At 35.4% G+C, this 25,651-nt stretch overlaps 1 protein-coding gene and 1 long non-coding RNA gene across 3 annotated transcripts in view; both read right to left on the bottom strand.

The window, feature by feature from the left end:
* The window catches only part of AP3B1 (adaptor related protein complex 3 subunit beta 1), a 269,037-nt gene that overhangs the window by 145,458 nt on the left and 97,928 nt on the right, over window positions 1-25,651 (bottom strand). For both annotated transcript variants that reach the window (XM_040450164.1, XM_040450154.1), the window contains exons 8-11: window positions 5,466-5,621; window positions 1,477-1,574; window positions 344-398; window positions 185-256 (exon numbers count right to left, since the gene is read on the bottom strand). In XM_040450164.1, coding sequence (XP_040306098.1) covers window positions 185-256; window positions 344-398; window positions 1,477-1,574; window positions 5,466-5,621 — 381 coding nt within the window. The remainder of the gene's footprint in view (window positions 1-184; window positions 257-343; window positions 399-1,476; window positions 1,575-5,465; window positions 5,622-25,651) is intronic.
* On the bottom strand, window positions 7,851-23,808 carry LOC121014134 (uncharacterized). The gene is made up of 3 exons (XR_005783056.1): window positions 20,731-23,808; window positions 15,210-15,220; window positions 7,851-7,861 (listed from the first exon to the last, which is right to left on the bottom strand). It is a non-coding gene; the product is annotated as an uncharacterized LOC121014134 (long non-coding RNA).

The raw sequence follows: 25,651 nt of genomic DNA, 5'->3' as shown, positions 1-25,651 counted from the left end.
GTACTATTAGGATGCAGCACAGAAAGTGGATATAATAATACAGTTTAGAAAGCATAAAGAAAATCCCTAAGTGTGTCTGTGTTTTTTAAGAAGCAGGTCTCCATTTTGCAGATACTAGAAGCTACAGCAGTATCTTCAAAGTAAACGTGTACTAAGGATACCTGAAAAATAAGCACATGCATACCTTCAGTGTCTTGATCATAGTTGGATCAGTTGACCTAACATAGAAACTCTTCAGATAAGGTTCAAACATACCCTAGATTATAAAAAAATATATATAAATACATTTATGATACTAATGCATTCATTTCTCTCTTGAATTATGTGTTCACAATGTACGTACCTTTCTTTGAATTGACATAGTTGCTATATTCTGTAGGACAATATACTGCACCTCCCTAGAAATTAAAGGAGAATTTTTACTGGATATATTTTCCAATTACGTATCTTTATGTAAACAGTATATTAAAGAAAAAAAAACAGCAATAAGCTTCATATTGCATTCAACTTGAATATTAAAAAGTTTTTAGTAAATTTTAGATACTTTTAAATATCTTCTTTTTAAACACATTTTTCCTATAAATTATTGATTAATTAGATTTGATTCATCATTAGAAAATTAAAAACCAATTTTATAATCCTGTAACTCCTAAGATGTAAAGCCAATACTGTAGCTGCTCTGAACACATGCAAGGAAAGTATTCTTAGGGCTAAGGGAATAAACATAACCACGGTATTAACATAAACTCTTGGTAAGATGCTCACTGTGTCACTCAATTATGAATTATGACTAGAGTGAAAAGATAGAGTAAAAAAAAAAAAAAAAAGTCATGTTCTTTTATGTCCAAATAGCTAAGACATGAAGGTAGAAATGAATCTGGTATAAAGCTTCATGTGAAAGATGCATTCCAGATCCTCTGATAACCTTTGAGCTGGCTGTAGAAAATAAAATTATTGAACTGATAAAAAGGAAAAGAAGAGGAAAGAACAGGAACACAAAGGACCTCACTAAGGAATGGCAGAAGTCAGCCCAGGGCTAAATAGTTATGGTGCTGAAGTCACGTTAAAGACAAAAATAAATATGCGTCTTCCCCCCGCCCAACTCTATTAGTAGAGGTAAGCACTCACTGAAAAAAAATTTTAAATTTAACTAATTATTAACAAAATATTCAGGGTAAGGTAAGTAGCTGAAACAATGTTATAATTCTTAATACATAGTAAACAAATGATAAAAATCTGATATTAATCTTTGCCAAAACATTTTCAATCTCTTTGGGCTTGAGGTTAAAAACATTTTATATTTATCTCTAACCTAGAGATAAATTATGTAAAGGCTTTAATCATGATCCCTTAAGTATGAAATCTTATTGATATAATACAGAACCATGTAATAAATGTCTGAAAGACAGATGACATTTATTCAAACATTACCTTTGAAGGAATACAAAAGAAATAACATATAAAATCACGTCCTACCTATTGCTACGAAGTAAACGCACTAGTGATTTAGAAATAATGCCAACTTCAGATTTTGGTGATATGTGCCAATACAGCTGAGCAACTGCCATAACCACCTAAAAGATAAAGTATGAAAACAAGAGCTATGAACACGGGAGCATGCTACAGTTTCAGAGTACATTTGCTACAGTTTCAGAGTACATTTCTACAAATTGTTTAACTCCAGCAAAATCCATGTGAAGTAAGATGGATATGTTGCTACCCTTTGAAGCAGGCTGAGGAGTGTTCTCCCAAGAATTCATGTCTACCCTCAGAATATGACGTTACCTGGAGATAAAACCTTTGCAGATATTATTAAGATAATGATGGAGATGAGACCACACTGGATTAGGGTACACCCTAAATCCAGTGAGTGTCCTTAGTAGAGACATAAAAGGACAGACACAGAGAAGTCAGTGTGAACATTGGAGGAAGAGATCGGAGGGAAGAATCTGTAAGCCAGGGAATGCAGAACTGTTAGCATCCACTATACACCAGCAAAAAGCAGTTTCTCTCTTAGAGCCTCCAGAAGGAACCAACCCTTCGATATCCTACTAAAAAGTGAGAAAATAAAGTTCCGTTGTTTTAATTCACCTGGTTTGTGGTAATTTGTTATGACAGCCCTAGGAAACTAATACAGAGGAGAGAACAGAAAAGAAAATAGATGTTATGAGAAAACAGATGTTAAATGAACTACCCAAAGTCTGCTTGGCAGTACAAAGCAAAGCTTGATACAGCACTCCAAATCCCCTATTCTTCTTAATACTGCTGCTTCTGCTCTGAAATTGGGAATATTTTAAAAGTGGTAAGCATGCCTTTCCAAATGAAGCCCAGATACTTTAGGACAAAACTAACAATCTGAAAATTTAAAAAAATCAGTATGTGGAAGTTATAATTAAACGAATTCTATTAAAACAATTCCTCCAAAACAGCATTTGAAATGATCTTCTTTTTCTCTAAAATGCAGAACCTTAAAAATAGTCTTTGCTTCAAAGCCATTATAAGGGTGATAAAATATAAGAGTACAATGTTTCCCCTACATGCCTCTACACTTAGATCTAGACATCAAAAGTCCAAACTGGAAAGTTATCCAGCTTTACTTGTGACAAATGCAGAAATAGTTACATCATCTTGCCTTTAGCTCAGAAAATATATCACTACTACTTTACTTCTGCTTAGTCTATAAAGTAGTAACAAATACATAGCAGGGATTTTACATATGCTTAAAGAGCATACAATACCTGAGGATGTTTGAGATAAAGAATTTCCTTCTAAAATTAAGAAATATATTTTAAAAATACAGTTCTCAGAGTCCTAAATGCACTGTTGTTTGGCACATTGTTGTACTTTTTTTTATAAGACTGATTTATAGCTTTCAGATATTGGGAATTTGAGGAGTTTAAGGATATTTTATTTCTTCAGTTATGATCCACAAATACACTCTAGTTACAGAACAAACTCTCCAGAATTTAAAATCTTATAAAATAAAATCTCAATTAATGACTGTTTTAATCTAAAATAGGTGATAGTCATTTAAAAAAAATATTAAAGCAGGAGCGCCTGGGTGGCTCAGTCGATTAAACATCCGACTTTGGCTCAGGTCATGATCTCACGATTCCTGAGTTCGAGCCCTTTATTGGGCTCTGTGCTATCAGCCCAGACACCACTCCAGATCCTCTGTCCACCTCTCTCTGCCTCTCCCCCACTCATGCTTTCTCTCTCTCAAAAATAAAGAAATATTTTTAAAATATTAAAGCATACAGCTGGCTAATAAGTATTAGTATATAACAGAAAAGCTGAAGCTTTCTTTTCACGTATTTTACAGGAAATAATTAAGTCATTTTCTGTTAAAAATAGTAAGCCAAATGCTACTGGAAAGAAGATAAACCATACTTTCTATGTATGTCAAGGCTTTTAAGATTCTAGATGCCACTTAGCATGTCATCTCCTCTCATATGTTAATTAGGGCACTCCCTCAAGCCCACAAGGGCTACATACTCTTATTCTCCCCCAGTATTTACAAATCTAACAGTTTAAAGTTTCTTCTGTAACCAGAATTTGAAATTTGTAGTCTAATTTGTAAAAGCTCTGTAAGAGGGAAGTTCCCATATCTCCAAAGTCCAAAATAAGTAAAACATACAAATTGGATAGGCCTTGTACAGTTACATGATGTACATTCATGATACAAGTATATCCTATAAGCACTTTTCTATTCCTAACTACTGATACCACTATCACCTTATTTAGACCGTTAGAGCAGCCTCCCAACACTGTTTCCAGTGCCCCATGCCTGCAATTCAATCTACACAGCACTGACCAAGTAAGTTTCCTGAAAAAAAAATTCTCAAAGTCTCTCCTTTAACTGAGAACAGGGCTAAAATAAAGAAATCTGTTCGCAATCCTTCAAGCCAGGCTTTACATGTGTTTGGCAGCATCAAATATGCAGGACACCAAAACATACTGGGACACAAAGGGAAATGTGTCCATTTGGTACACAATCAAGTAAGCAGGGAATCAAAACATATTGGGACAAGAAATAGAAGCTACTTCTATTTGTTTTACCATTCAAGAACATTTTTGATCAGTAAGTATTTGGATTATAAAATCAATTCCCAAGGCAAAGTTAAACAGTGAGTCAATTATGAAGAATGGTTTTGGGTGGTAAGTTACAGCTACTTAAATACAAGCTGGCCAAGCTGGGCTCAGTGAAACAGAATCATATTTTACAAAATAATATTTTTTATTACTGTGTATGGTTATTTAATAGTGATATAGAAATTAAATTGAGGTATAAGAGAAAAACTTCTGCTGATTACTAGGATATATATACAAAACTCTAAGCTCTAAATTCACAAGCATCAGAAAACTTAAAGTAATTCAAGTACAGTTCCACATTTTCTAAGTTTTTACTAGTTAAACAGAGTAATTAAGAACATTTTTAATTAAAAAATATTAAGAAAATGTTTTACTTGACTCCATCTAACGTTTAGATATAACTTCCAGTTAACAGGTAAAACAGAGGTACAGAAGAAAAAATTAAATAGCACTATAAAAGAAGCAAAGAGAAAACCCAGAAGAGTATTCTGCAAGACTTGAGAGGTTTAAGAACAATAACAACCAGGTGCAAGAGATACTGGTTTAGATTATCTATTTATAAAAGATAATTTAAGATAAATTGGCATTAAATGAGATGAAATTTTACTGAAATAGAGAGGACTGACTAGGGAAAAAAAGATTAAAAAGTACTATATGCAGTATGATTTTTATCTTAGTTTAAAAAATACATATGTGTAGATATACGCACATGTGAATATACATATATTTATGCAGAAAAAGGATCTGGAAGAAAATGCATCAAGATATTATACAGTGATTTCTGAATGATTGGAATATGATATTTTAAGTTTTTTTAAATTTCTGCTAGTCCCTACTTCCTAATTTTTTATTGTGTACATGTATTGTTTTGAAATATAAAGTATATTTAAAATAAGAAGACGTAAAACAAAATAAAACAAGCTCAGGACTCAAATGAAGATGATTTTTAATTGTTAGTCAACCCTACCAACTAAAATTTATTATGGATGTGGTGTTATGCTAGGAGCTTTTTTCTATGTTAGCCTCTTAAAAATTCTTACAAGGTTCATATAAATACTATGGACTGATACCAGATTAAGTGCTCTCAACTACAACCAAGTAACAGAAATATGCAGTCTTCCAATCCACTGAGAAACATCTTAGGAAAAGCCAATTAACAAAACCACAAAAAAGTAAATGAAGTCCAGTAGGTATATAACTACCAAGCCAAGTAATCTAATAAAAGCCTGATTTTTGATGTATAAACAAATAAACAAACAAATGATCCAGTAGCACACTAAAAAATAAAGACTTGTTTACTGAACTTACATACTTTTAACCACTGTTTAAAAAAAAAAAAAACAAACCCATGATTTTTGTAAGGTTTAACATACCGCTGCATTCCTACTCTGAAGTAAAGGCTTTGTATTCCGAATTAAAAGTCTATGGTCTGGATCCATAGTATATGACTTCTTCCTTTTGTCAGTCTTTTCCTTCTGGTCATCATCAGAGTCATAGAAATTCTTTTCATCGTCTTCTAAACCGTCTTCCTATAAGAAACAAATAAAAGAAAACTTTCTTTTTACCATCTACTCTAGTATTTTACTGAAGAATATTACTGTTAAAGAGATTTGAAAATACTATGCTACCTGTATAAAAGAAAGGCCTTGATTTTTATAACAATGTAACTGTCTTTTAGTGCTATAGATAATACTTCTTTTATATTACATAGTAATACTTCTTTTATATTACATAGTAAACCTCTGAAAATATTAAATCCTCACAGATATATCTATAGGTGACCAAAGGCAAAACTTGAACATGAGACTCTAACAAAGCTTATAAGATGAGACTACCTAAAACCTGAAAACTATTGCCATGCATTATCAGTCAGTGTATAACTGGATCAAAGGGTCAGAATAAAGAGAAGTGTTTCAACTGCAGCACACATAAAAGAAATCGCAATAAAACTTGACAGGTTAAAAACGAGTGATTAAGTAGCAAGTCTCTGTGTTGTCAGGAAAAACTCTGTTTGATACCTATATATATCCAGAGGTTGATTCTATATTTTTGACTTGTACTTTTAATTTGAATGCATTAGTATCTCTGCCAATAAAATCTGCCTAGAGGCATTTAGTCTTAAAAACAAACAAACAAACAAACAAAAAGCATACAAAGACAATAATATCCACCTCGATCTAATCCAACGATTGTTTACAGGTAATTTCTATTATCAAGTACTACCTGAAACACACTTTCTACTGTTGAAAAGATGGGAGTAGATGTACTTTTTCCTATTCCTCTCACTATGTACAACTAGAAACTGGAGATGTTACATATGAAACAAACTTAAGCAGGGAAAGGAAGAGAGAAGAAAGACTAGATATGGACCCCATGACCCAAACAATGAAACAACAGTAAGTTCCTTGGATTTTCATTTTTAGTCATATATCAAAGAAGCTGAGTGCTAGAGAAGCTGATAACCCAAAAACGCCAAGCACAGATGAAACAAACCCTCCAAAAGCCTACTGTCTGTAGCCAAAGGACCAAAAAAAGAAAATCTAGCACGACAAAATTTTTCAGAAAATAACTGCTCTCGTACAGCTACTGATAGAGGGAAAAAAAACTAAGGCCTCATTCCCACCCCTACTGGGTGGGTGACATGGGAACTTCCCGAGCTGTAATGAGATGCCTCAATCAACCCACTGGGGTGATGTCAAAAAAGGCCTCCACAGCCCAAGACTTTAATCTCCACCAGGAGATAACAAGGCATCCCCAAGGTGTCAATAAAGACAAAGCAGGTTACTTGCATATCTAAGTCCTCCCATCAAGAACAAAATGACCTCAACCCTCCCTATTGAGCTAGTGTAAGAAAATACTGAGGACACTCAAGATTTATAGCACCACCACCCAGTGGTAACAAGGACACTACTCAGGAAACATGGGGAACAAGGAGGCATTTCTATCCCTCCCCGCCTGAGAGCAATCAGGAGAGAATTAGTAAGCAGCCAGAAATCCCCCATTTACCCACAGTAACAGCGAGTGCAACCTCCCCGAGGTATCAATGGAGGCTGAGTGGGGAACCCGGACTGCTACCATGATTAGCAGTAAGAAGGCGGCACGCACTCCACCTTTCCTTAATGAAATAGTATCAAACAAACCCAGCTAAAACAGAAGATCTGAATAAGATCCTGAATCTCATGATATTCAAAATGTCCAGGTTTCAATAAAAATTATTCATCATTCCAAGAACCAGGAAGATCTCAAACTGGATGAAAAATGATAACCAGTAGAAGCCAACACTAAAATGATAGGAATATTAGAATGATCTGATTAAAATTCTAAAGCAGCCATCATAAAAATGCTTTAATGAGCAACGAGGAAAATTCCTAAAACAAATGAAAAAACAGAAAGTCTTAGCAAAGAGTTAAAATCTGAAGAAACAGAATATATAAAGATCTCACGGTTGGTGAAATCAAGCCCCATGTCGGGCTTTGTGCTGACAGCGTGGAGCCTGCTTGGGATTCTCTCTCTCTCCCTCTCTAAAAATAAATAAGTAAACTTTAAAAAAGAAAAACACAAGAATCAAAATTAAACAATGACTACAATCAAAAGCAGTATTAAGGGAAAAAAGGAACTATCAGTGAACTCAAACATAATGAAATAGAAATGGCCCAATCTGAACAACAGCGAAAAAACAGACTGAGGACAAAGAAAAAAACAAAAACAAAACTTAAAAACAGAACTTTGGGGACCTAGGGAACTATAGCAAAATAACATCTCTTGTCATCTGAATCTTGGAAACAGAAGAAAAAGCGTGGGGCTGAAAAAGTACTCTGAGAAACAATGGCTGTCTGCTTTGGATTCTGTGTCTCCCTCTCTCTGCCCCTCCTCTGCACACTGTCTCTGTCTCTCTCAAAGATAAATAAACTTAAGAAAGAAAGAAAGAAAGAAAGAAAGAAAGAAAGAAAGAAAGAAAGAAAGAAAGGCTGAAAAAGTACTCTAAGAAATAATGGCTGGAAAATTCCTACATTTGGCAAAAGTAGTAAAACTACAGACTGAATAAGGTCAGTAAAGCTTAAGTAAGGCAGACATAAATCCATAACAAGACATATTAAGTCAAACTTCTGAAAACTAAAGACAAAGAGAAAAAAATCTGGAAAGCAGAAATATAGAAATGACACTGGAGAGGATGAGGTAATGAATCAGAGTGATCAGCGATAAGGATGAAAATGTCAGATAGGTTTAATAACTACTCAGAGGCTGAAATCAACAGGATGCACTGAGTGAATGTGAAGGAAGAAATAGAAACACTTAATGAGGATGCCCCAAATTCCTAGCTGGGATAACCGAGCAGATCATGATGCTACCAGGTAAGCTAACCTTGTCCAGGAGGGAAACAGTCTCTCTCTTTTTCAAGGCTGCTTGCTATATGAACATCCTTAAAATATAGTCCAAAATAAAACCTACCAATGCTTTTTACTCAGATGAGCTGTAAAAATGAGGAAAACCCATGAAGGACCATCTCCTAGAAATTTCTTTTGTTCACGACTAACCTGCTTCTATTCTTCCAAGTGAATGTTCTTTCTGTAAATTCACAAATTCCCCGCGGCAAAAGAAAATGTATAATTTTTGTGATCTCTAATCATTTTTACTTTAACATGGCAGAACAGTTTTTAAAAGTTATATAGTTAAGTAAAGAGTTCCTAAACTTGACACCAAAAGCACAGTCAATAACAGAGAACATTTGGATCTCATCAAAATTAAAAACTCTTGCTCCATGAAAAACCCTCTAAAGAAGAATAAAAAAATTCTAGACCGGCAGAAAGTATCTGCAACCACATATATGACAAAGGACTAGTATCCAGAATATAAAGACAACTCCCAAAACTCAACAGTAAGACAAAAAGAAAAACAAAAACCCACAATGAATTCAATTTAAAAAGGGGCAAAAGGTATTGTTATGGACTGAACTGTACTTCTCACCCTCCAAATTCACATGTCAAAGACCTCATTCTGGAAGTGACTATACATTAAACTAGGGCCTTTAAAGGAGTAATTAAGTGTAACTGAGACCATCTGGGTGAGACCCTAATCCAATAGGACTGGTATCCTTATAAGAAGACACCAATGGTGGCACAGAGAAAAAACAAATATGAGTACATAGTAACAGGACAGCCATCTGCAAGCCAAAGAGAGATGCCTCAGTAGAAACCAAATTTGCCAACACCTTGATCTTTAACTTCCAGCCTCCTAGAAGAACTATGAGAATGTGAGAAATAAATGGATTCATCAAGTCACCCAGTCTGGTATTTTGTTATGTCAGATCTAGCAAACTAATACAGACATCAACAAAGAACTCTTTGGAAACAAAAGGAGTTTTTTTTAAATACCCACCTTCAAAAGTAAACTAGAAATTGTAACATTATCTGTACTTCCCTAATGATAAGCACTGCTGAGCATCTTTTCATGTGTCTGTTAACCATCTGGATGTCTTCTTTGGAAAAGTGTCTATTCGTGTCTTCTGCCCGTTACTTAACTGAGTTTGCAGGTATGTCGTTTGCAAATATCTTCTCCCATTCCATAGACTGCCTTTTAGTTTTGTTGACTGTTTACTTCACTATTTGAATGCCCAATTCAAAATAAACTACTTCAAGTTGACCCTTGAACAACATGGGGTTTAATGACCCACACACAGTTGAAAATCTGAGTATAATTTTTGACTCCCAAAACACGTCACTACCAATAGCCTACTGTTAATTGAAGCCTTATTGATAACATAAACAATCAATTAACATATACTTTGTATATGTATTACATACTGTATTATTACAATAAAGTTAACTATATAAAAGAAAATGTTAAGAAAATCATAAGAAAAAATACACATACAGGACTGAACTACAGTTACTGAAAAATACCTATGTATAATTGACCTGCATGGTTCAACCTGTGTTGTTTGAGAGTCAATTTTACTTCTCTCCCAGTCCTTTAAAAGAGAGGAAAATAAAAAAAAAGAGAGGACTGTAATTGAAATAAGTACTCTTTTTTTAAATTTGCATTTATTTTATGCAGAATTTACTCCTGGCACCTAAGTTTTTGTTTCTTCAGTTTCTTCTGGGGTGTCTTTTTCTTCTGCACAACCTCCTCTTCTGGTGTAGAAACAATCTGATCTTTTATAGTAAATATCATGTCAATGTGGAAGGGACAGCTCATGTATGGGTTAATCTGACCATGAGCCCGGTAAGTTCTATGTTGCATCTTGGGGACTTTGTTCACTTGGATGTGTTCAATGACCAGACAATCTATACCTAAACCCTTAAGCTCAGCAATACTCTCTGCATTTTTAAGCATGTGCAGTAAAAATTATAGCACTCTTTTTAAGCCAGCGACCCTGTGTCCAGCCCCACTATTTTTGGCCTGGGCACACCTACCAACTCCATCATCGTAGTGATGGAATGGCACACATTGCTTCTGTGAAGTGATATTTTTCAGATACTTGGTGGCTTTTTTGGATATGCACACCCTTGATGACCTGGGTAGTTTCATGTGTGTTCTTAAAGTGAACACGAAGACTTGAATCTCTTGATCTGCATGACTTTGTAGGGTTTTCTGGGTAAAGTGAGTAATTTTCAGTAATCACCTCAGGCCACTTATAGAAAGAGGTGATAGGGCGCCTGGGTGGCGCAGTCGGTTAAGCATCCGACTTCAGCCAGGTCACGATCTCGCGCTCCGTGAGTTCGAGCCCCGCGTCAGGCTCTGGGCTGATGGCTCGGAGCCTGGAGCCTGTTTCCGATTCTGTGTCTCCCTCTCTCTCTGCCCCTCCCCCGTTCATGCTCTGTCTCTCTCTGTCCCAAAAATAAATAAAACGTTGAAAAAAAAAAAAAAAAAAAAAAAAAAAAAAAAAAAAAGAAAGAGGTGATATACTCTTAAATCAAGGCCAGACTTGAATGACTATTCCTTTATGGAGCTCCAAGCCAAACCAGTTCTGTTAAGTGCATTAGTAAACTAATATAATGATACCCAAATAATCATGTCCTCTAAGCATAAGCACTCACCTACCATCTTTAGTCAACTTTAATCAAACGTTCAAGCTCTACTTGAAATTGATATATGATGAAAATGCTGTATTAACACCCTTTAGCTACCAAAATCCTCATGCACATAAAAAGCTGCTTTCACTAAGTATTTACTCATTTCATGTCTCCTTCATTATTAATTAACACAGTTTATTAAAGTTCAATTATATTATTTTAATAAAAGACATATTTGCATCGCTTAATTGATAAATGAAGGGCTGATGTTTTTATGAGGTTAATGAACAAGACAGCGCTTCCACACAGAATGGGAACCAATCTCTAATAATTTATATCTGCATATGTGCTGCTGCTGGCTATATTTTCACCGGTTTTCAATCCATCAGAAAAGACATTAGCCCAAAAAGAATGGAAGCTAGGTGCATACAACCAAAATGGGTATATACTACATCATACCACTTCTCTAACAGTGCTGGCTCTATGACCATGCCAAATTACTTGACCTCTCCTTGTCTTCATTTACTTGTCTATAAAAGGGAATAAAAGAAGTATCTGTCATAAAAATGTTTATAAAGATTGATTCGTTTAGTGGAGATTATACAAGGCACACAATGCCCTGTGCATATGAAACACTCAAATAGTAGCTATTACCACTGCTTTGGTTAACAAATTTTCTTTCTGGTGGCACTTGGGTGGCTCAGTTGATCAAGCAACTGACTTCAGCTCAGGTCATGATCTCGCGGTTCATGAGTTCAAGCCCCAGACTGGGCTCACTGTTGTCAGCCTAGAGACCCCTTTGCATCCTCTGTGCCCCTGCTCTCTCTGCCCCTCCCCCCACCTCAAAAAACATTTTTTAAATTAAAAAAATAAAATAAAAAGAAATTTTCTTTCTAGAAACCACATAAAAAAAAAAAAACATTAGGGGTGCCTGGGTGGCTCAGTCAGTTAAGCGTCCGACTTCGGCTCAGATCACGATCTCGCGGTCCGTGAGTTGGAGCCCTGCGTCGGGCTCTGGGCTGATGGCTTGGAGCCTGGAGCCTGCTTCCGATTCTGTGTCTCCCTCTCTCTCTGCTCCTCCCCCATTCATGCTCTGTCTCTCTCTGTCTCAAAAATAAATAAACGTTAAAAAAAATTAAAAAAAAACCCAACCATTATCCTCAAATCAAATATCCCAACTTGCCAAATATAAAGAAAACTTTATCTCCAAAATTTCCCTCAGAAAAGAAATTGTCTTGTATTTGAGAATTTACAAATATAACATAAAGCTCTTGTGCAATGCTTCATTCTGACCATGATGTACTATTTGGAGAATTCATTACAGTGAAATAACTTTAATCAATGCTAGATAGAGATACTTAAAAGAAGTCCCAAATTCTGGTAACAAAAATTTCATCATAAATAAAGTCTTTAAAGATCACTTTTTAAGTTTATTTAAGAGTAAGTGCACATGAGCAGGAGTGGGGCAGAGAAAGACCAAGGGAGAGAGAGAATCCCAAGCAGGCTGCCAGCACACAGCCCAAAGGGTTTAATCTCACGAACCATTAGATCATGACCTGAGCTGAAATCAATTGCAGGATGCTTAACTGACTGAGCCACCTAGGTGCCCCTAAAGATCACTTTTTTAAAACAGGTAATACAGGATTATAGAGTTCTGCTTCTAATAATGGCTGAATAGGCAATATGAAACAAACCCTTCTAGTAAGAACTAGAAAAGCTAGGGTGAAAACATGAAACATATCTGAAGGTACTAACAAGCTAAAAGAACAGGGATGAATTATGTAGGCAAGACCCAGAAGTAGTAAATACAGAAATCCAAATGAGAATTGCAATTGCTTTCCCCTAAAACCATATAAACACATGCTATTACCTAATAGGAGGCTGAGAGGCCTAGAATCTGAGTAGAGTTTTCAGGAGACTCACAAAAATACAGAAACAAAAACTGGACGTCAAGATCCCCCCAAAAGCAAAGTCCTAATAACTCTCCCAACTCTTTAGTTTAAAAGCCTGAGAGTCTTAAAAATTAATTAATTAATTAAGCTAAATAAATAAATAAACAAATAAAAGCCTGAGAGTCTTTTAGAGAATAAAGATGCTAAAATTAATGCCCAGTTTTTATTTATCACAATCCATAACTGAAATGATAAAGCAAATCAGATTGTTGATACCCTTACCCAGTAATATTCTACAAGCAAACCAAAATTCATCATCTAAAGCTTCAAATTAGTTCAACAATTTTCATAAAGTAAAGAAGGAAAAGGAGGAAGGAAGAAAAGACAATGTCCTTCAGGGTAAAGATTCTGTTTCCATTTCAAAAGGCAAACATGATATTAAGTAAAAAGTGGGGGGGGGGGGCGCGCCTGGGTGGCACAGTCGGTTAAGTGGCTGACTTCGGCTCAGGTCATGATTTCACGGTCCGTGAGTTCAAGCCCCGTGTCGGGCTCTGTGCGGACAGCTCAGAGCTTGGAGCCTGTTTCAGATTCTGTGTCTCCCTCTCTCTGACCCTCCCCCATTCATGCTCTGTCTCTCTCTGTCTCAAAAATAAACGCTAAAAAAAAAAAAAAGTGGGGAAAGAGGGGCTTCTGAAATACATCTGTAATTTCTATTTCTTAACTTCTTTCTTTATTCCCTGATAAAGCCATTTGCTTCTGCCACATGTACATCACATATTTCTACTTCAATAAAAACTTTTAAGGGGCAGCTGGGTGGCTCAGTAGGTTAAATGTTTGACTTAGGCTCAGGTCATGATCTCACAGTTTGTGAGTTCAATCTACGTAGGACTCTGGGCTGACAGCTCAGAGCCTGAAGCCTGCTTCGGATTCTATATCCCCCTCTTTCTCTGCCCCTCCCCCACTCGCACTGGGTCTGTCTCCTAAGTAAACATTAAAAAAAATACAAACTTTTAAAAATATGCATATAAGAAAAGACACAATGATGTGAATATAAATCAAGAAAAAATATAAAAACAGAGGAGCACCTGGGTGACTCAGATGGTTGAGCATCTGACTCTTGGTTTTGGCTCAGGTCATGATCTCATGGTTCCTGAATTTGAGCCCCGTGTCGGGCTCTGTGCTGACAGCACGGAGCCTGCTTGGAATTCTCTGTCTGTCTCTCTTTCTGCCCCTTCTCTGCTCACACTTGCATTCCCTCTCTCTTCCTCTCTCTCAAAATAAATAAAAAATGTTAAAAATTAAATTAAATAAATAAATAACAGAGAAGAGAGAAAACGGAGATAATAGACAAAAATGTAACATGGTTATAAAATAACTATGGATAATACGTTCAAGAAATTGAGTGAATAAGATCGAGAGTCTGAAACGGAATTCAACAGTTATCTTTTATAGAAAAATGAAATTCACTTTTTAATATCATTATGACATAAGGTGTTACAACTTCAGCAACTACTTGTAGAGTTAATACAGCAATCTTTTGAAATCTGACTAACTTTACATTTGTCATAATTTCAACAGATCAGAAAGAGGAAAATTTGTGCTTAGAGATAACAGCCCAGATAATAAACTTTAAATATTTCCATGCGTATTTGAAAGCAGTACTTAGAGGGGCGCCTGGGTGGCGCAGTCGGTTAAGCGTCCGACTTCAGCCAGGTCACGATCTTGCGGTCCGTGAGTTCGAGCCCCGCGTCGGGTTCTGGGCTGATGGCTCAGAGCCTGGAGCCTGTTTCCGATTCTGTGTCTCCCTCTCTCTCTGCCCCTCCCCCGTTCATGCTCTGTCTCTCTCTGTCCCAAAAATAATCTTTGAAAAAAAAATTAAAAAAAAAAAAAAAATGAAAGCAGTACTTAGAAATTTTTTATTTTGTAGTATCTATTTTCAATGAAAAAAATCTTTTCAAAAAAAATAGAACAGTGGCACTGTTTTGGTTTTTGGGGGGTATAGGTGAAACACAACATCACACTAGTTTCAGGTATGCAATATAGTGATTTGACTATGCTACCCTCGCCACAATTCCAGCTACCATTTGTTACCAATATATCATGATTACAATATCACCAACTATATTCCCTATGCTTTGCCTTTTATTTCCGGGACTTATTCATTCCATAACTGGAAACCTCTATCTCATGGTCCTCTTAACCCATTTGGTACATTTTGCCTATCTTCCTTCCTCTCTCCTCCCCTCTGGCAACCATCGATTTGTTCTCTGTATTTATAGGCCAGATTCTACTTTTTCTTTGTTTGTTCATCTGTTTTTTTTAGATTCAAATATGAATGCAATCATATAGTATTTGTCTTTGTCAATCTAATTTCACCTATCATAATAACCTATGGTCCATCCATGTTGTCACAAATGAAATGATTTCATCCTTTAAGAGAGTATAGTATTTCTTTTTTTTTTTTAATTTTTTTAACGTTTATTTACTACTGAGAGAGAGAGAGAGAGAGAGAGAGAGAGAGCGAGCAGGAGAGGGGTAGAGAGAGGAGGAGACACAGAAGCCGAAGCAGGCTCCAGGCTCTGAGCTGTCAGCACAGAGCCTGACCCGGGGCTTGAACTCACAAACTGCGAGATCATGACCTGAGCCGAAGTCGGTCACCCAACCGACTGAGCCACCCAGGCGCCCCGAGAGTATAGTATTTCTATGTGTGTGTGTATGTACACACACATCCTTGCCCATTCATCTATCAATGAACCCTCAGATTGCTTCCATGTCTTGGCTATTGTAAATAAAGCTATAACAAACACAGGAGTGCATATAACTTTATGAATTAGTGTTTTCATTCTCCTTGGGCAAATGCCCAGTAATGGAATTATTTGATCATATGGTATTTCTATTTTTTAATTTTTTAGTCAAATTGTTTAATTTTTGTAACTTATTCTTTACCTTCTAATATATTTCTTATCTAAAAACTGACATGAAGCAGTTTATGTAATACATCTATGAATACATTTATGTAATGCATCTGTGAATTTAGAACTAAGTAGAAAGGCCTCTCCTACATAACTGAGGGGGCTATTATGAAGCCTTTAAAAATTATCCTCAAGTCCTTATTCAGAGTATATTATACATATAATGTTAACCATCTTAATAATCTGGTTTTCTGATATACAGATAATTAAAGGTAAAACTTAGAAAGAAAAAAGAAAATATTGTATCTTTCATTCTCTGTCAAGGAACAGGACAACAGAAATGTGTTTTTTCAAGTGTTTACATCAGTATGATTTAAAAAAAGAGGATTTATTATATATATTATTTCTATTGAGCCTGGAGAAATGCATTACCACAATGGGTTTCTAATGGATGGTAATTAGATCATTTTATATTGTGGTTTATGTCGGCAATTTTTCAAACCACATGGTCATTGAGTAATTTCACTTTTACTTGAATAAGTTGCTGAAGTGACTTATAAAAAATAGAAACATTTCAAAGAAATCTGACTTATATTAAAAAAAAATCAATGAACCTTTAAAAACCTGTTCTTTTGCACCTTGGGAAAATGAATGGTTCCAAAATTGAAGAAAGTAAAAAATAATTTAAACAAACAAACTCCCTGAGGCCAAAGCTGAAAAATTTGGGCAACAAAATAAATAATAATAGTATTAGCTTATCACCCACAGAATAAAATAAGTATCTCTATGTCCATAGTTATATAAATAAATAACTAAAAAATACATGAGAAAGAAAAATCAGGTGTTTTTACAGAAGAACAAATAATGCCTTTGCTAATATCAGGTGAATGTGTACTGGAGACTTGAAATGTTATTTCCATAAAAGCACCAAGGTGATGAGCATCTCAAACAACTGACAAAGAATTAAGGATACTTTCCTAAGAAAAACTATTTAGGTGACTCAAAAAAAAAAAAAAAAGCCCTAGTTATCAAGAAGCAAATACATAAAATGTATGTGATAAAATTCATAAAATGAGTATTATAAAGCTGTATCTATAAATGAATTCTACATTTTCCTGAGTTTACAATATGTGTGTGTGTGTGTGTGTGTATAAAATAAAACTATGTATCACAATAGACTTTCTCTATCTTCCAAAAAAAGTAGACATTCAACCTGAACCCTAGCTCAAAAAAAAAAAAACAACAAAAAACTTTAACTCTCTTTTAGGAGAGTTAGAAGTGGAAAGGGGGATAAAATTAAAACAAGAGTATGATGACTAGATGATGCATACAGGGGTATCCAATGGACTGATGGCTACCTCTGTGATTCTTAAATTTTTTCATAATTAAAAATTTAAAGTGAGTTTGCATGATCTACTATAAAGCTATAATCAAGTAATATAAAAGTAAAAAGTAATTAAGGCAATCCATTACTAGTGAAATAGACAGATAAACGTGACTCAACAGAGAACATAAAAATAGACCCACATGCATGTGGGGTCAACTGATATTTGACAAAGGAGAAAAGTCAATACTATGGGGAAAAAGGTAGTCTATTCAACAAATGTTGCTAGAACAACTGAACATTTACATGAAAAAAAAAAAAATGAAGCTAGAACCAAACCTAATACTCCAAAAGCTCATTCAAATAGGTTTACAGGCAATTAGAAACAAAAAACTGTAAAATTCTGAAAGATAACATGCAAACTCTAGATGAACCTGGATACAGTGATGACTTTGAGATAAAACACTAAAAGAAGTAATTCATGAAGGTGGATTTATTTAAAATCAGAAATATATGCTTTGCAAAAGACAATGTCAAGAAAAAGGGAAGACAAATCACAGATCTGGAGAAATACTGCAAAAGACACGTCTGATAAAGGGTTGTTGTCCAAAACAGGAAAGGCTTTTTTTATTACTGATTTGTACTTAACATACAATACCATATTTTCAGGTGTATGACATAGTGATTCAATATTTTTACCCTTTACAAAATGATCACCTCATACTACACAAACTTATTACAGTAGAATTGACTACAAACTCTATGCTTATATTACCTCCCCATGACTTATTTTATAATTAGAAGTCTCTACCTCCTAATACCCTTCACCAATTCTATCCATCCCTGAAACTTGCCTCTCTCTGGCAACCACCAGTTTGTTCTATCTATAAGCCTGTTTGTTTTGTTTTGTTTTGTTTGTTTTGGTTTTTACACTGTATATGTAAATGAAATCATACAGTATTTATCTTTCTCTGTCTGACTTATTTGAACTCAGCATAATACTCCCTAGGTACATTCATGTTATCACAAATGGCAAGGTTTCATTTTTTTATTAAGGCTAATTATTTCACTCGTGTGTGTGTGTGTGTAAGAGACAGAGAGAGAGAGAGAGAGAGATCTTTATCCATTCATCCGCTGATCACACTTTTAGATTGATTCACTTTTAGATTACTTAACTGGCTATTGTAAACAATACTACAATGAACTTAGGGGTGCAGATATAACTTTGAATTAGTGTTTTCATTTTCTTTGGATAAATTTCTCAGAAGAGAAATTTGCTGGAACATATGTTGATTCTACTTTTAATATTTTGAGGAACCTCTACACTGTTTTCCACAGTGGCTGTACCAATTTACATTCCCATTAATAGTACATTAGAGTTTCTTCTTCTGCACTTCTCACCAACATGTGTTATTTCTTTCTTTTAGCTAATGGCCATTCTGACAGGTGTGAATTGGTATCTCATTGTGGTTTTGTTTATATTTCCCTGAGGATCACTGACAGTGAGTATCTTTTCATGTGCCTGTTAGCCATATGTATCACTCTGGAAAACTCTATTCAGGTCCTCTGTCAATTTTTTAATTGCATTTTGTTTTACTACTGTTGACATGAATTGAGTTCTTCATGTATTTTGGATATCAATACTTTATCAAATATATCATTTGCAAGTATCTTCTCTCATTCAGTTATGTTGCCTTTTCTTTTTGTTGATGGTTTCTTTTACTGTATAAAAGCTTGTTAGTTTGATGTAGTACTTTTATTTTTTTTTTTTTTTTTTTGCTATTGTTGCCCTTAACTGATGAGACACACATCCCAAAATATGGTTGCATCTGATATCAAACTGCATATGTTTTCTTCTAGGAATTTAATGGTTTCAGGTCCTACATTTAAGTCTTTATTCCACTTTGTGCTTATTTTTGTATATGATATAAGAAAGTGACCCAGGTTTTTTTGTTTTTTGTTTTTTTTGTAGCTGTCCAGTTTTCCCAACACCATTTACTGAAGAGACAGTCTCTTTCCCATTGTAGGTTCTTGCCTCCTTTGTCACGAATTAATAGACCAGGAAAGTGTGGGTTTATTTCTGGGCTGTATTCTGTATCACTGATCGATGTGTCTGTGTTTGTGCCGGTACCATACTGTTTTAATTACTATAGCTTGTATAATAGTTTAAAATCAGGAACCATGATTCCTCCAGCTTTATTCTACATTCTCAAGATTACTTTGGCTACTGAAGGTCTACAGAGGTTCCACACAAATTTTAGGATTATTTGTTCTAGTTCTGTGGGAAATGCCACTGGTATTTTGATAGGAATTGCAATAAATTTGTAGATTGCTTTGGGTAGTTTGGATACCTAACAATATTAATTCTTCCAATCCATGAGCAGAGTATATCTTTACATCTATTTGTGCCATATTCAATTTCTTTCACTAATGTCTTAGACTTTGCAGAGTAGAGGTTGTTCAACTCCTTGATTAAGCGTATTCCCAGGTATTTTATTCTTTTGGATGAATTTGTATATGGGATTGTTGTCTTAATTTCTCTGCTGGCACATTGACAGTGTACAGAAACAACAGATTTCTATATATTAATTTTGTATCCTGGAAGTTTAGTGAATTTATTTATTGCTTCTAACAGTTTTTTGGGAGCCTTTACGGTTTTCTATCTAATATCAGGTCATTAGCAGTACTGACAGTTTTACCTCTTCCTTTCCAATTTGTATGTCTTTTATTTCTTTTTCTTGCCTGATTGCTGTGGCTAGGACCTTCAATACTATGATGAATAAAAGTGGCAAGAATGGGCATCTTGCCCTTATCATGGAGGAAAAGCTTTCAGATTTTCCCTCGAGTGTGATTTTAGCTGTGGATTTGTCATTTATGGCCTTTATTATATTGAGGTATGCTCCCTCTATACCCACTTAGTTGAGAGTTTTTATCATAAATTGTTCTCGAATATGTTCAAATGCCTTTTCGGCATCTGAGATGATCATATGAATTTTAACCTTTGTTTTACTAATGTGGTATGTATCACAATGATTAATTTGTTAAACCATCCTTACATCCCTAAAATGAATTCCACTTGGTCATGGTTTTATAAGCCTCTTATATATTGTTAGAATTTAATTTGCTAATATTTTGTAGACGATTTGTGCATCTACATTCAACACAGATACAGCCCCCCCCCCTTTTTTTGTAGTATCTTTGGTTTTGGTATCACAGTATTTCCGGCCTCATTAAATAAATTTGGTAGTTCTCCTTTCTCTTCAATTTTCTGGAATAAGTTGAGGAGGACAGGTATTAACTCTCTTTTCAATGTTTGGAAGAATTCACCTGTGACATCTTCTGACCTTCTGGACCTAAACTTTTGTGTGTCTTTGATTACCAATTCATTATTTATGACTGATCTATTCTGATTTTTATCTCTTCATGATTCAGTCTTCAAAGATTATTTCTAGGGAAATTCCATTTCTTGTAAGTTGTCTAATTTGTTGGCATATAACTGTTTATAATATTCTCTTGTCATCCTTTGTATATCTGTGGCATAGGTTGTAATTTCTCCCATTTCTAATTTTGCCTATTTGGGCTCTTTTTTTTTTTTCTTGATGAGTCTGGCTAAAGTTTGTTGATTTTTGTTTAATTTTTCAAAGAACATGCTCTTAAGGTCATTGATCTTTTCTATTTTTTTAAAGTCTCTGATTTATTTCAGCTCTTTATTATTTCTTTCCATTAACTTTGGATGTTGTTCTTATCTAGTTCCTTTAAATGCAGAATGTTTGAAATTTCTCTTTTTTAATGAGGTAGACCTGTATTACCAAGAACATCCCTCTTAGAACTATTTTTGCTTTGTTCCAAATATTTTGGAATGCTGAGTTTCCATTTCATTTGTCTCAAGGTATTTTTTTATTTGGTCTTTGAATTTTTCAGTGACCCTCTGGTTGTTTAGTAGCATGCTGTTTTGTTGCCACATGTTTGTGTTTTTCCCAGTTTTCTTCATGTAATTGATTTCTAGTTTCATACCATTGTGGCCAGAAAAGGTGTTTGTTATGATTAAAATCTTAATTGTATGGAGACTTGTTTTGTGGCTTAGTTTTGATATTAGAGTACTACTACACTAACATTTTTTCATATCAGTTTGCATGGCATATGTTTTTCATCCTTTCACTTTCAGTCTGTATATCTTTAGAGAAGTGAGTTTCTTATAAGCAGCACTCAGAAGAGTCATGTGCTTTTATCTGTTCAGCCACACTATGTCTTTTGAATGGAAAATTTAGTCCATTTACATATAAAGTAATTAGTAACAAGTATGTGCTTATTGCCATTATGCTAATTGTTTTCTGATTTTGCAGTTCCTCTCTGTTCCTTTCTTCTCTTTGAGAATTGTTAAATTGATCACTTTCATTAGTGTTAATATTTACATTCTCTTTTTTCATTTGTGTATCTTTAAGTTTTTTTCTTTGTGTTTACCATGAGATTCCCATATCTTTTTTTTTTTTTTTTTTTTTTACAGAGGGGAAGGCACAGGGGTAGAGTAAGAAGGAGAGATAGAAAGAATCTTAAGCAGGCTCCACACCCAGCATGGAGCCCAATGCAGGGCTCAATCTCACGAGCATGAGATCATGACCTGAGCTGAAATCAGGAGTCCAAAGTTTAACCTACTGAGCCACCCAGGCACTCCTTCCATATAATAGCTTATGTATGCAAGTCACTTTTGAGAGTAAATTAATGTTGAGCACATTCCAGAGCTTTATACTTTACTACCAGCATTTAAAATTTCTGTTGACACATTTTACATCTTTTTATTTTAGGTATCCCTTAACTAGTTAATGTATCTTTAATTAATTTTACTACTTTGTCTTTTAACCTTTGCACTTACTTTGTGTTTGATCCACAACCATTATTATTTATTTACTTTTTCTGGAGAGATTCTTACTTTTGTATATTTTATTAGTAATTAGTGCCTTCTCTTTTTACCTCAGAGAAGTTTCTTTAACATTTCTTGTAAGACCAGGTTAGTAGTGATGAAATCCTTTGGCTTTTGCATATTTGGAAAGGTCTTACTCTATCTTTCAATTGTAAGTGATAACCTTACAGAGTTAAAAACATTCTTGGTTGGCAATTTTTCCCTTTCAGCACTTTGGATATGTCAAAACTAGTCCCTTCTGGCCTGTAAAGTTTCTAGTGAAAAATCTCCTTATGGTCTTACAGGGTTTCCTTTATTATAATGTGTTGCTTTTCTCTTGCTGGTTTTACGGTTTTCTCTTTATCTTTAGTTTTCACCATTTTAATTATGTTTCTCAGTGTGTTCATCTTGTTACTCTCTGGGATTCCTGGACCTAGATGTCTCTTTCCTTCCCCAGATTAAAGAAGTTCTCAGGCATAATTTCTTCAAATAATTTTTCTGACTCTTTCCCTCTCTTCTCCTTCTGGGACCCCTATAATGAAAATGTTACTCTGCATGATGTTTTTAGAGATGTCCCATAGGGTATTTTCACTTCTTTTAATTTTTTTTTCATTTTGCTGCTTTGGCTGCTGTTTTGCATTGCTTTGCCTTCTAGCTTGCTGGTCTATACTTCTCTTTCAACCATTCTGCAGCTGGACCTGTCTAGTGTATTTTTCAGTTAAGTTATAAATTGTTTGGTACTAACATTTTCTATCTTGTTGTTGAAGTTCTCACTGTATTTGTCAATTCTTCTCCAGAGAACAGTGAGCACCTTTATCACCACTGCTCTGAATTATTAATCTGGTAGGTTGCTAATCTCCATATCATTAATGTCTTTTCTCCAGGAATTTACCTTGTTTTTGGTTTGAAACATGTTCCTGTTTCTTCATTTTGCCTTCATTTTGCCATATCTGTTTTTCTATATGTTAAGGGAAATGGCTATCTCAGTCTGATGACTGGTCATGTGTATAAACTGTCCCATGTGGATCAGAGATGTAATAGCCATCTGGCGATCAGAGCTAGTCACTCTTATAGGCATCATTTACATAGGCTGCATGTGTCCACTGGCTTTCCACTGATAGGGCTGTGGCTGCTGCACAGGGACGTCAGTGTTGGAAACACTCACTTGACTTGGGGGTGGCTCAGTCACTGTGTAGGGTGAGCAGAGTTCAAGCTGCTAGATCACCCCAGTTACAACTCAGTCTCTACTTGGGGTGAACAAGGCTAATGGCTTTAGTCTGGCCCAGTTTTGGCTGGAATACTGCACATGGAGGGTGGGGGTGAGAATGCTTGCCTGGCACTATTGCACCTTAGGTGCTAATGGGGTGAGCAGAGTGTGGGGTGCCTGCATAGCCTAGTTACAGCCCAGGGTGGACAGAGCATTCCCTCCAATGGTACCTGAGTAGAGGGAGAGCACCAAGAACAATGTCCGTCTGCTCTATCACCAGAAAGTTAAGATGAGATTGCAAAAATATTATCCACTAACACTTCCATCCCCAGATAAAACCCCTGAATTCCTATCTCTCTGGTAGACACTTTAAAATGAGTAAGTGGCAGGGTGGCTCAGTCGGTTAAGTGTCTGACTTTGGCTCAGGTCATGATCTCACGGTTCCTGAGTTCAAGCCCCACATCAGGCTCTGTGCTGACAGCTCAGAGCCTGGAGCTCGCTTCAGATTCTGTGTGTGTCTCTCTCTCTCTGCCCCTTTCCCACACCCCCCTCCCCACTCTGTCTTGAAAATAAATATTAAAAAAAATTTTTTTTAAATAAAATGAATAAGTGGGTCTCCCTTGTTTATGGTATGCACTAGCAAACTGTTGCTTTTGCACTTGATCTCAGGGCAGGTATGGTTTGCAACTGAGCCCTCTAAGAGCAACATCTCTCTTCCCTATAGCTCTTTGATCACTACAGTTTTTTTGATTCTTTTGGTCTTAGTCCACATTGATTTTCAAAACCAGATTATTTTGGGGGCTTGTCTTTCTGGTGCCAGCCCCTAGGGCTAGGGTGCCCAAAATGGGATACTCCTCAAGGGAGAATCTCATATATGGGGGACCTTCCTGATTGCGGTGTCACCACATCTGGGACAGGGTCATGGGTGAGGCCATGTCTTGGCCTTCCTATCCATCTTAATATGTGTCTTTTGTCTTTTGTTGTGGAAGTGTTAGACACCCAGTTCTCATGTTCTTTTCAGAGGAAAATTATTCTATTTATAGCTATAAGTTTGCTGTGTCTGTGAGAAGAGCTGAGTTCAGGATTTTCCTATGCTGCTGCCATCTTCAATCCCCCTAAATAAAAAACTCTTAAAACTCAACAATAAGAGAGCAATCAACTCAAAAAGCAGAAGACCTGAGCAGACAACTCACTAGAGAAGATACATAGATGGAAAATACACATATAAAAATAAGTTTAACATGAAATATAATTAGGGAAATGCAAACTGAAACAATAATGAGATAACACTACACTCCTATTAGAATAACCACAATCCAGAACACTGACCACAATAAATGTTAATGAGGATGTGGAGCAACAGGAACTCTCAATTCATTGCCAGTGGGGATACAAAATGGTACAGCCATAGTGGTACAGCCACTATCAAAGACAATTTGGCAGCTTCTTACAAAATTAAATATATTCCTACCAAATGATCTAATAATCAAGATCCTTGCTTGGTTCATATTCGAATGAGTCCACATAAAAACTCAAACTCAAATGAGTCCAACATAAAAATCACACACACAAAAAGCTGGTTTATACCAGCTTTATTCATAATAACCAATTCTTACAGCAAACAATCCTTCAGCAAGTGGGAAGGATGCATACATTGTGGTACATCCAAACAATGGAACATCAGATGGTACTTAAGAGAAATGAGCTATAGAGCCATGAAAAGATGTGGAGAATTCTTAAATGAGTATTACTAAATGAAAGAAGCCAATCTAGAAAGGCTACACAGTGTATGATTCCAACTATATGACATTCAGGAAAAGCAAAAGTATGGAGATAGTAAAAATTATTGATTGCCGGGTTGGCAGAGGGGAGAGGGACAACTAGGCAGAGGACAGGATTTTTAGGGCAGTGAAACTATTTGCTATAATACTACAATGGTGGAGTCATGTTATACAGAAAATGCAACACCAACAATCAAAACTAATGTAAACTATAGACTTTGTGTGATAATTGATGTATTAATATACATTCACTAACTGTAATAAATGTACCACCATGGTACAGAATGCTGATAATGGGAAAGGTTGAGTGTATAAAGAAAAAAGGAGTACAAATGACCCTTGAACAACACAAAGCCTGGGGCACTGAACCCTCACACAGTTAAAAATTCCAAGTTTAACTTATGATTCCCCCAAACCTTAATGACTAATTGCCTACTACTAATCAGAAGCCTCATCAATAACATAAAGTCAATCAACACATATTTTGTACATTATACTGCATTATATACTGTATTCTTACAATAAAGTAAGTT

The sequence above is a fragment of the Herpailurus yagouaroundi genome, unplaced genomic scaffold, assembly GCF_014898765.1.
Source record: "Herpailurus yagouaroundi ecotype Mexico unplaced genomic scaffold, PumYag 29, whole genome shotgun sequence".
NCBI classification, from domain to species: domain Eukaryota; kingdom Metazoa; phylum Chordata; class Mammalia; order Carnivora; family Felidae; genus Herpailurus; species Herpailurus yagouaroundi.
This window is presented reverse-complemented; position numbering and strand designations above follow the sequence as displayed.